At 44.3% G+C, this 11221-nt stretch overlaps 1 protein-coding gene across 2 annotated transcripts; it reads left to right on the plus strand.

Moving 5' to 3' along the window:
- The first annotated feature begins 150 nt into the window (after positions 1-150).
- On the plus strand, positions 151-10310 carry LOC146970503 (uncharacterized). 2 transcript variants are annotated; one of them, XM_085803821.1, is made up of 10 exons: positions 151-959; positions 1491-2713; positions 4226-4298; positions 5357-5509; positions 6077-7254; positions 7621-7771; positions 8142-8361; positions 8900-9012; positions 9136-9326; positions 9859-10310. In XM_085803821.1, exons 2-10 carry the CDS (start codon positions 1525-1527, stop codon positions 10047-10049), a joined length of 3459 nt encoding a protein of 1152 aa, XP_085659947.1. In that variant the 5' UTR covers positions 151-959; positions 1491-1524; the 3' UTR covers positions 10050-10310. The 2 variants fall into 2 exon arrangements, with proteins under 2 accessions (XP_085659947.1, XP_085659946.1); XM_085803820.1 differs by having other exon boundaries at positions 739-959; positions 7618-7771.
- The last annotated feature ends 911 nt before the right edge of the window (positions 10311-11221 follow it).

Below are 11221 nucleotides of genomic sequence, written 5' to 3' on the forward strand. Positions count from 1 at the left end.
ACCGCACACACAGCAACAGCACAAAACTGAGCAGCATCTGCCAGAGTCTGATCACATCTGGGGATTGTGACAACTGGTTTGTAGAACATTGTCCCAATTAAGATGTGCACGAGCGCGCGCGCGCGTGTACACCCCCACGTCTATGAAAACAGAAAGAGAGACAGCAGGAGAGAGAGAGAGAGAGAGAGGGAGTGATGGGATGAAATGGGATAGAGGGAGGGATCAGCTGTAGCCTACTGACAAATAAGAAACAGTCGCCAGTTGTTTATACGTTGCATTATTTGGCCTATATTCTCTTAAACACATAATCGCCTATTACCTTTATACTGGGAACATCGAAATATTACAGGGATGCCAGCATCCCGGGGATGCCTCCATTCAGGCTGAATATCATTGAGACAAGAGTGAGTTTTATTTATTTTTCTCTCCTTCTCATTGGCTCGTTACAGTGCGCAGGGAGTCAGTGTGTGGGCTCTGTACTTACGCAACAGGGAGCTTCACTCGAGGCAAGGACGAAATTAAAGCAGGCATTTTTGTATTCCATTTTTGTCTAATCCCACTGATTTCTGAAGGGATTACCGGACCAATCATGATTGAGAGACCGCTGGCTCGGCTGGCAGTGGCTCTGAGGGAGCCGTGCAGACAGTGAGAGGAGGCTGGTCATCAGGTTCTGGAGAAATCTCTGGAGATCTGCGAGATCTTCGGCTACTTGGGGTTTCTTTTCTTTTTTTTCAGCCGGAGGGGAAAGTTGCTCCGTCTTTTTCGCTTACGCTGCCAGCCGACCTGAGGATGCACGCTGCAATACCAGCACGTTTGCTGCATGTTTTAGTGAGGATGGTAACTTAAATTGAGCCTATAACGCTGTGGCACTAGAATTTATGGCAACTTTTTCACGATGGGCAGCGCTGGAATCCCGTTTTAAAGGACACCGTCTCCTCCAAATAGCCTGTCCTGTCCAGGTAGGATACTTCATTGTCAAATTGAATAACTAAATCTTGAGTGTAATGTTATGTGAAGTAGGACTTTGTGTTGATTTTATTTGTTCAATTGTCTTTTATTTGCGAAATACTGTGCATATTTAGTACAATTACAATATGCTATAGGTTAGGAGTCTGAATTGAATCTCATTCCTCAGGTTGAAGAGTTAATGAGCCATCTTTTTTGTGCATATTTATTGAAGTGGTGATTTATTCATAGAAAAAGTTTCTGGATATTGTTGATTTTTCATGACTAAAAAACATAATTGTTTATTCAAGCAGGGGCTCAGTTGCAGGCAGCAGTTGCTTATTCTCATTCTGAAGGATTATCCTGTGCAGTGCAAAGTAATCAGTGGATAAGGCAACGTGACTGAATCCACATTACATATCTCTTCACTCGGCAGATCAGATAGATAGTAGCCGGTAACAAAGATGTAGAACAGATGTGAGAGACATGGTTTTATCTGCATGTACAGGCCTATATAAATAAAACTTGTGTTCTTGTATCTGTAGGATCTGTCTGGATTTCTCTGCGAATGACCAGCCAATGGAGGAAGAGAAGGCGGTTGATAGTGTCCAAGCAAAATCCAGTTCCCCCGTCCCCACTGGGCTTCCCATTAACTGGGGGCTCATCACTGGCCCTGTCCCGGAGCCGGTCTTCCCTGCACCGCCTTTTAGCACCCAACTCCCCCCTCCTCAGAGTTCAGCTGTGCACGCACTGCAGACCAAAGTGAAGACAATCACACAGAGAAGAACAAGAGGGAGAGACAGAGAGAGGGAAAGAGAAAGGTTCGACACGGACGTCCTTGTGAGCAGTCCCACAGGGCAGCTGTCATCTGAGGTCTGTCTCAGACAGAGACCCAGAGCAAAGGGCCCGGTACCTCTGCCTGCTCTCTCTTGGCGGTCAGGCGCTGCAAAGAACTTGAGCAGTAGTGATGAAGAGGAGGAGGTAGAGGTTCAGGTCAGGTTGCAGATCCACAGCCCTCCAGCTGGAGCACGAAGGGAGCGGATCTTCCATGTGGGAGATGAGCCTGAAGAAGAGAAGCCAGAGGAAACTGAAGGCCAGGTCAGTTTTGTGACAGGTCAGTCTTGTGGGCTCAAGGAGGGCACCAGCCTCGAGAGTCTTCTGTCTGATAACTCTAGCAGTAGTAAGGATGACCCATCTCCTCTTCCTCCTCTACCTGTGCTCTCCTGTTCTGCCACCACTTCTGCTCCAACAACAGCACCCTCTTCTTCCTCCACATCTACCACCTCAACCAGACACTGGGCGCCACCCAAAGGCTTCTGGAGAGTGGCACGCCCCGAAACGTTGCTTCTAAATGGCGTTGGCCCTCACAACATCCCCTCAACATTACCTCTGAAGGACTATACTCAGATGGAAGCGGTGGCAGAGCCTCAGAGTAAATCCAAAACAGCCGAGCGGGACGTCGAAGGAGGTGTGGGGGACGATAGCGATGTAACATCAGGATTCAAACACTCTGACAGCGTGCAGCGCTACCTGGACAGGTGTGAGAAGAAAGAGACAGATGCCGATGACCCTGCCAAAGGACTGTGCAGTTCAGACAGCTGGGAGAGCATGTCTTCACAAAGCGGGGTGCCCTCAGCTGATGAGAAGCTGAAGGTGAAGCAGAGGGCTTACGCAAAGTTGAGGGAAAGACAACAAAACAACAGGGACGAGACAGAGCAGAGCGGAGGAGAAAGTGAGATAGAGACAACACCCCAAATGGATAGTAAAGGTAGGTGTCAAGGGAAACAGTGATTGTTTCATAACAAATGTAATATAAAAAGTAGAACATTTGTCTAAATGTTGTAATATATCAGCTTGGAACTAACTAACAGACATGGTCTTGATCTTGATTTTTATTACCTTCGCTGAAGAGGTTATGTTTTCACCTGCGCCTGGATTATGTAAAAAGTGCTGAACTGATTTGCACCTTACTTGGCGGAGGGATGGGGCATGGGTCAGGGAACAGCCCATTACGTTTTTGTTGAATCTGTGTCATTTACTATGAATTTGAAAATCTTTTCTCTGAATTGTGTTGTTCGGCAGAGGTCTGCACTTTCACTGAATGTCCCTTTAGTTTTCACAATGTTGATGAATGATGATCAGTGCATCCCTACAGGATGAATGAAAACATAACATGTTCTTTTCAGTGACCCAGTCATACAGTCGTCGTTTTTACAACTTGTGCAGTGTATGCCTCTGCAGTGCATCCTGTAAGATGGACACTATTTCAACTGCAGTATTGTAAACAGTCTAAAAGCTCAGGTGGTGAGCGGAGGCCAAAGTCATCCTAGTACATTGGCAGTTTTTTTTCCCCACAAAAAACTTTTTAAACCTCTTTTAAACATGAACATTTTGTCCACATTGAGATGCTCTCCAGCTGTTGCAGCCCCAGAGTGCTGTACAAGCCCTCGTCATTCATGATGGTCTATAGAAATGTTGTATGTAACCTGGCTGATTCCCAGTGTTGAGCAGATGTCAGATGTGCAGATGTGCATGAGGGTGTTTCTATTATTAGCAGACAGAGCGGTGGGGGGGAGTGTCCCTGCTTTTGCATCTCTGTGCGCTAACAGACATCTTTGTGTGCATTTAGGGTGACAGATTGCGTAGTTTCCCATGTTTTGTAACTGTAATATCGTGTAGGTCGGCTGGGCCTGGGTGTGTCAATACTGCACATAGCACACATAATAATGGCAAATCCATGATAATCAGGTGATTTTCTCCCCCTGTCCCTGGGAAATATGATGTTATCTGTCCCTCAGCGGTTGCATAACCTGTTATGTTGTTTTTATTGACATTAAGAATCAGTCAGGCATAACCTATGAGATTGTCATTGACACTAATGGTATGAGGGTTTATGAAAATCCTTATGATCAAACAAAGAGCCAGTTATTCTAAACCCCACCCCCCCACCCCCACCTCCACACGAGGTCACATCACGGCCAAAGGCTCTTTTGGATTTGCACCAGTCAAACATTAAGACACTGTATAAGAACTGGACTGAGTGAGGACTATAAGAGACACTGTGATTTTATCTTAAAAAATGAATGAAAACACAGACTGGAGCCACTTCATGTTGGACATCAAACCTTGCAGCAATCTCTAGGGCTTTTTCATCTGAACACTGAATCGTAAAAATTTAACATCCACACTGTCACAGTCGCACCATCTGACATTTTAATTCCAGTCCACCGCATCGGCACATCTGCTAAGATTTGTTCTTTTCCTCTCTGTTTTGTGCCAGTCGCAGGTGCCCATGGGCTTTTGGACAGCTCAGACTCAGTCATTCTTGCTCAGGAACTTGAACCCTATTTGAGGTGAGCAGTGCTATGTTTCCTTCACGTGCTTGGCAGGGGTGGTGACATTCAACTCCTATACACTATTTATATCCTCACCTCATAAATTCCACTCTACAGCTCCACTTATGGGGATTTAGATCCTTTTTTTTCTTCAGTTGAAGGAGCTATAGTGTGGAAACAAGCTGCCTTATGCATGAACAAAACAAACACTGTGGCAGAGGGGTTTATTCATTTTCAAGACAAAAACTACACAAGGCCACCGTACTCTAAATAGCTGAAACAAAATAAAGTAATGGATTTTTTTTTTTTGCAACCAATCTTCTTCTTCTTATATTTTTCCGCATTGAATTTGCCTCAGTTCTTGAATTATTCAGTTGACCCACTCTGCTCAGTTTATCTATAATGGTAACAATACTCTAGAGGCCGTTATTATAACAGAGAACATTATCATCGTCATTAAAAACTGCAGAGTGAAACAGTCGCATAAGATATACCAAACCTGTCTGCTAATTATATCATGTTTGTCAGTGCCAGAATAAAACATTGACACGACAAACCGTAATCTATTGAAACACACTATGTTCTCCTCTCGACACACAGGAGAGAATGAATCACACTCAGTCCATTACAAGGATAATCCACATGGCTGGTGTATCATGCTATCTTTATCACTGGGCCAGGGGATAAAGACAAGTACAGACGATGAAGCACAATGCAGAGCAGCTTAGCAGCTGGGCATAAGGATAGATGGATGGATGACGTTTCTCTCTGCTGCTCACCGCCAGTGCCACGCCCCAGTCTATCTATCTGATATTACATAAGACGGCTTAGGAAGATGCAGCTTGATTCACTCTATGTTAAATCAATCTCTGGGGAATATGATGTTGCTGGATATGTCACAACACGCAATAAGCTTTTGCACTTTTGAAGACTTCCTGAAATATTCAGTTTCATTCAGACAGATGGCAATGTAACCTAGTCTTGTCGTTCATTCAGCTCTCTATCCATCCCCTTTGCTGCTTTCACCAATCTGAATGATTCATTTCTCTTCTTTCTCTCTTTCTCTTCATCATCAGGTCACTTCTTGTAATCAGTGACGAGCTTCCTCTGAGCCCAAGACATGAGCAAGCCAAACGTCTCCTGGAGCGAGCACGACTCAAGGCTCGCTCCAGTCACATTAAAGGCGATCGCCCCTGCAGACGCTCCCATTCTGATCAGAGAGCCACTGTGTGAGTTGGCTGCAAATGCCTTGCGAGGGCGATGACTCCGTTGGCATGTTCCGCAAGTTAGATGAACCCGCTTTGTCTATCCTTCCCTTGCACTTGGCTTGCTTTGGCAGAGCTAAGGTTGCGTAACTGAAAATAGGTTAAAGCTTTGGAGTCTGACGGTGCTCTGTAATGGTCGTGAAGTTGTTTGCTCTCATTGTGTTTGTGTAATAGTGTGTGCGTCATGTTCCTGAAATCCCCTTTTATCAACAGGAAGCCTTCACTTAATTTACAAGTGGGAGTATTTGCAATGGCTCCTACATTTGTGACTAAACAACACATCTAGACCGTGTCTTATTTCAATATTGTGTAATCCCTTTCTATTTTATTTATTGTTTTCATTTGTCAAATCTTATCACCTGTTGTTTAGAAAATGGGTCTGTTTCTGAGAAATTACCGATTTAATCTCATATTCTCATCTGACTTTGTTTTGCCCCATTTTCACAACTCCCTAGTTTACAGTTGGAGCTGAACTCTCTTATTTCTTTCTTTTCAAAATTTGTAATTCACACTCTTCTATATTTTATGCAGGAAGAAGCAGCAAATTGAATCTTCCAGACCAACACCAGAGCAGAAAACCCCTCAAACCAAAGAAGATCTAACACCTCAAACTGGACCTGGTCCTCTCCTCGTCCCAACTCAAAGAGACACTGTTACAGACGCTTCTGGCGAGCAAGGAAGTCGATCGAGACGCTACGGTTGTTCGCCTACGCGGGTACGCTTTGAGGATGAATCAGAGAAAGAAGCAGAGTCTCGGTATTTGGATAGAGTCAGACAGCGTGGCAGGCCTGGAGCCCCCAAATCCAAGAGCAAAGAAAGCAATACAGATTCGAGCAGTAGTGGTTCAGAGCGGAGCAAAAGCCACAGAAGTGTCTCTATGCCTCCCTCACAGAAGCAAGAAGATGCAGTTGTCAGTGGTAAAACAGTGATTAAAGAGATAATAGTGCTGGTGAAGAAATGTGAATCATGTGGCTCAGTAGTCAGGGAACCTCAGCCGGTCTCAGCACCATCAGATTCACAGAACGCTGAGCCACAGCAGCCTGGCAACCCGGAGGACCCACGGGGAAAACTGGTTCCACGCTGGGTGCCTCCGAACAAGCCGGAGGTGAGTACTCGACCGAAAGCTCCTCTAACCGTCACCTTTGCCGGAGCTTATGTGCTTGGAGAAAATAAAGAGAGTAGCACCGGGTGGAAATCATCAGGGTTTGGAAAACTTCGGAGAAGGAGCAGGAAAGGAGAAAGTCGTGTAGAGTCTGGACATGGTCCGTACGGTCCATCGTGGGCTCAGCGGCGTAACTCCAATCCCAGAAACAGGGTCAATTTGAGCAGAGCTGTTTCATTCGCCCCCGACAGCCCCGTTGCTCTTGAACCATGTTTGCTGGAGGCGTCTGGTGGACTCAGGGAATCACCACCCCCATCCCTTCCTATAAAATCAGCCCTAAAGTCAAGCTCAAGGAATCGCTCCGCTGCTGGTCAGTCCACAGTCCAGTTCCAGATGACCTCAAATCAGGGAGGAGAGGGTGGGTCTGCAACCCTAATGGACTCTCCAGACACAAGAAGGGAGTCCCCAGTGTCTTTAACCCAAGGGATACCCACTACAAGCAGCCAGGTGCCCTGTATCAGGCCCTCCACTTTGAGGTACTCTCCAGCCCGACTCACCCCAGACCTGCCAGCTGCTGAACTCTGGGATACCACGCCAGATGGGACGGGTGAGTGGTTACTTTGGATGAGAAAAGTAATATGTATGTATATTGTTTGGTGGGTGCAATCACGGATTGATAATGTACTGTATGTAAGATTTAATATTCTAGAATCAATGGTGGAAAAAGCACTTGGATCCTTTGCTTATGTCGTACTTCTATAGCGTCAAAATCTCTTTTTAACAAACACGTCAGACTTGACTTGACAACAATGCAATAAAATATGAGTAAAAATTGTTACATCATGGAACATACAAAAGTGAGGATATCATAGCTGAAATCTGTTCTGTGAAATTTAAATCATGTTTAAAACCCTGCAGAAAACAACAGAAAATCTCTTTGACATGAACTCAGATCATCCCTTTCTACCAGCAGGATTAAGCGGAGACCCTGGTTCTGGTCCTGACTGCCGTCCCGCTCTACGAGGCCTTGGTATGTCTCGGGCCGAGGACCTCAGAGCTGAGCTGCTGAGAGCAGAACATCTGAAAGCCGAGGCCATATGGGAGGAAAACTCTGACGGGTCCAGGTAAGCCAAGATAACAACGCTCTTGTCATAGCTTAGACAATAAATCCCCTGCCCCCACCAGCGCTGTTCCCATAATGACTTGAGCGTGCCAGTGGTAGCAGTTAGGAGATTAAAACCCTGACCCACAGCCCCCAGGATATTACAGTTGAAAATATTCTGTCAATATCAAGACAATCCTGCCCTCTTCTGGAAATTACTAGCATTAGCAGTGTGGTAAGACCATTAGTACAATAATCGTCCTATCAGTTCTTAAAAAATCCCCATCCAAGTGCTCTTTTGGTTTACTTTGTTATATAATTGTATTTTTATTTGAATCCACCTTACCATCTGCTAAAAAAAAAAAATACTACCACTAATGTTTACTTTACAGAAAGCTCGATGGACGTCCAAAGCTCTTCCTGCGTCGCTTCTTTTCCTCCATTGGTCTGAACAGTGTGGGTAGACTTGTTAAAGGAGGCCGCTCCAGCAGCATGGAACAGCTCAGCATCCCCACTCCCCCTCGGGCCAGCTCTGCCTCCCCAAGTCCCACACGCAGGCCGCAGCCCACCATCCGCATACAGAGGACCCCCTCACTGCAGACCCTGAACACAGTGAGCAACAGTACAGTTATCATGCATTGTTATGTGCTACTTTCTAAATGTCCTTGTATTCTCGTCCTTGTTTTATTATACCACATCAAATAGACGTGATTTTGTTTACCTAAAGAACTTAAGCCACAGGGAGAACACATCTTATTTACATCTCTTTAAAGTTGCAGTTCTGCTTTGAAGTGCTTTTCACTACTTATTTGCCACGGTGGACCAACCAGGGCTTTGAAGTGCTGCTGCCCGACACTGGCAGCACAAATAATGCATTTGGGCTTCCTTCCACTTTCTGTGGGAGCCATCCTAGTTGTCCTCTTGGCAGTGGCAGGAGAACACTAAACAGATGTAAACAACTTTCTGCTCCAGCCCAGTCACAGCCTCTGTTAGTGTGTTATGTGTGTACGTGCAGCCAAACTCTGCCCCTGTTAGTTTTAGAGCAATGTCAGAGCCAAAAAGTTAAAAAAAAAAGTTTCAAAAAATGATCTGATGGATTTTGCCAATATGAAACACACAATTTGTTACAGTTCCTTTTATTCGCCACTAGGTGCTGCCACTGGCCCAACTGCGCAAAGCCTCCTCAGTGCAGAGTTTAGAGAGAAGAACAGAGCGTTCGACAATACTGGGAGAGGTGCATATACCATATGGCCTGGCACCCAGGTAGGTGTCAAAGAAAAATAGAGAGCAAGAGAGAGAGAGAGAGGAAGGGAAAAAACATGTGTTATCAATAAGCATTCAACATTATTCTGGTTTATTAATTTAGCTGAATTTCTGTTTCTGCAGCCCTGATAGCCCTCAGCTTGAGCTCCACAGGGCCCTGAGTGTTGAGGATGTACTTTCCTCCAGAATAGTGCGTCCAGTGGGCCGGATCACCCAGGCCTTCCCTGATGGGACCCTCCTCCTGGAGCTCATCAGACCCCCAAATGGTCCGTTTGGTTTTGTCATCTCGAGAGGCAAAGGACGACCTGACACAGGTAATTTAAGATGGTTAAATCATTTTTTTCCTATTACCTGTAGTTTGAGTTTGCAGTTTTTTGTTAATTGTTTAAGTATATTTGTATCTTATATCTTCGCTCACAGTATTTTATTCTATGCTATACTATACTATTCTATTCACCAATAATATATTATACAGTATAAACTGAAAATACGCTAGAATAGAAATGTTGATTCTATGATAAGATTTATAATGATTGTTGTGAAATAAATGTGTCTGTGCTTATGTTAAAAGCAAGCTAAGTCAAACTGATAATCAGACACATCATCAAATAAGTCAAAACGTGGTGTCAGTTTAGCAGAAATGTAATAATAATTTATGTTTTACTTCTCATTGTTTTATGAATTGGAGTGATTGCAGTTTTGTGTACATGAGTTTAATATGGTTCACAAAACACAAAGGCATCCTATGTCTCCTGTTTGTGCTTTCACTTGTTTTCCCACTCACACTCCTTTCTTTAAATTTGTTTTCTGTCTTCCTTTTCCCCTTTCACCACCTTCCTCCTCCAGGTGTATACGTGGAGAAAGTGGGTGATGGCGGCGAGGGCCCCTTTGCAGGTCTGCTGGGTGTCGGTGATGAGATCCTGCAGGTGAATGGAGAACCGGTGGCCGGACTAAGCATGGACCAGGTGACACGGCTCATGACCCGGGAAAGCACCGCATCTCTTCGGATCATGCCGGCACGACGCAACCAGCGCTGACTGGGAACACAGACATGGCACAGAGCCATTTCTCCTGGAGCCATGGTTTCTAATTCAACACTGCAAACACTGCTGATGGACTGTAACACATAGGTAGATGTAAGATAGTCAGTGTGTATCTCAGTGCAGTTTCACATAACAGAATGGCTACACTGGATAACAGGGTTAGAGGTTCATTTCCTATTAGTGCAAACCCATGTTCGACAACAACACACCGCTGCAAGGGATTTGGATTACCATGGCAAATCAATAAAATAACCAGACGACAAACATGAAACCAAACAAAATCCAGTAGCAGGGAGGACTGTGCTTGTTAGAAGCTGATTTCAGGATATATATTGTGCACTAGAAATACTGATTCAAACCCAGCACAACTTGTCTCTGTGTGCAGACTTGATTTTTATGGTCAGATATTACTGTTTTGTTTTCTTGTGATAGCTTACAGAGTATGACACCCCAATCTTGTTGATAATTTCATTTGATTGACACGTGTGAGGATGTGCCACAGATGTTGTCTTGGCCTATGAGACCCTTGAGCTAAAGAGGTATTTCATACATTGGTGCCGTACACTGTAATGAAACTGCCTCACTGATTATGTTTAAACAAAGTAGCTGATCATTTCCATAGATCATATTTTTGTGAAGGAATGCATGGTCATTTCATGTTACTTGTGCACCTACTGCTTCATGACATTATGGTTTGCTTCTAAATAAAATGTTTTATTTTGTCAAATGTTTTGGTCTCGAATTCAATCATTAATCTCTCACACAAAACTACAAAAAACTCTGTCACGTAGTGGTCAGATTAACATATATGAAATTTGGTGATTTTATAAGGTCACCTCCTTGTTTGACAATGAAGCAATTAAACATTAAATGTGCAAAAATTGAATTTATGCATTCCCAGAGCTTCCCACTGACAGAAATCTTAGTCACTGGAAATAAAAGGAAGAATTAAGAAGGTCAGTCATGATGCTGTGTAAAGCACAGGATGTAGGATGATGGTCGTGACTGCTGCTCTGAGGTCGTGACTAATTGTTGGAATCGATACTTTTGAGCATCAGCTTTAAAATGTGCGAAACATGCAATGTGCATGACTTTTCCATATCTATCTATCTATCTATCTATCTATCTATCTATCTATCTATCTATCTATCTATCTATCTATCTAT

The sequence above is a fragment of the Trachurus japonicus genome, chromosome 17 (genome assembly GCF_045865225.1).
Source record: "Trachurus japonicus isolate A0001 chromosome 17, Traja_1.0".
Classification (NCBI taxonomy): domain Eukaryota; kingdom Metazoa; phylum Chordata; class Actinopteri; order Carangiformes; family Carangidae; genus Trachurus; species Trachurus japonicus.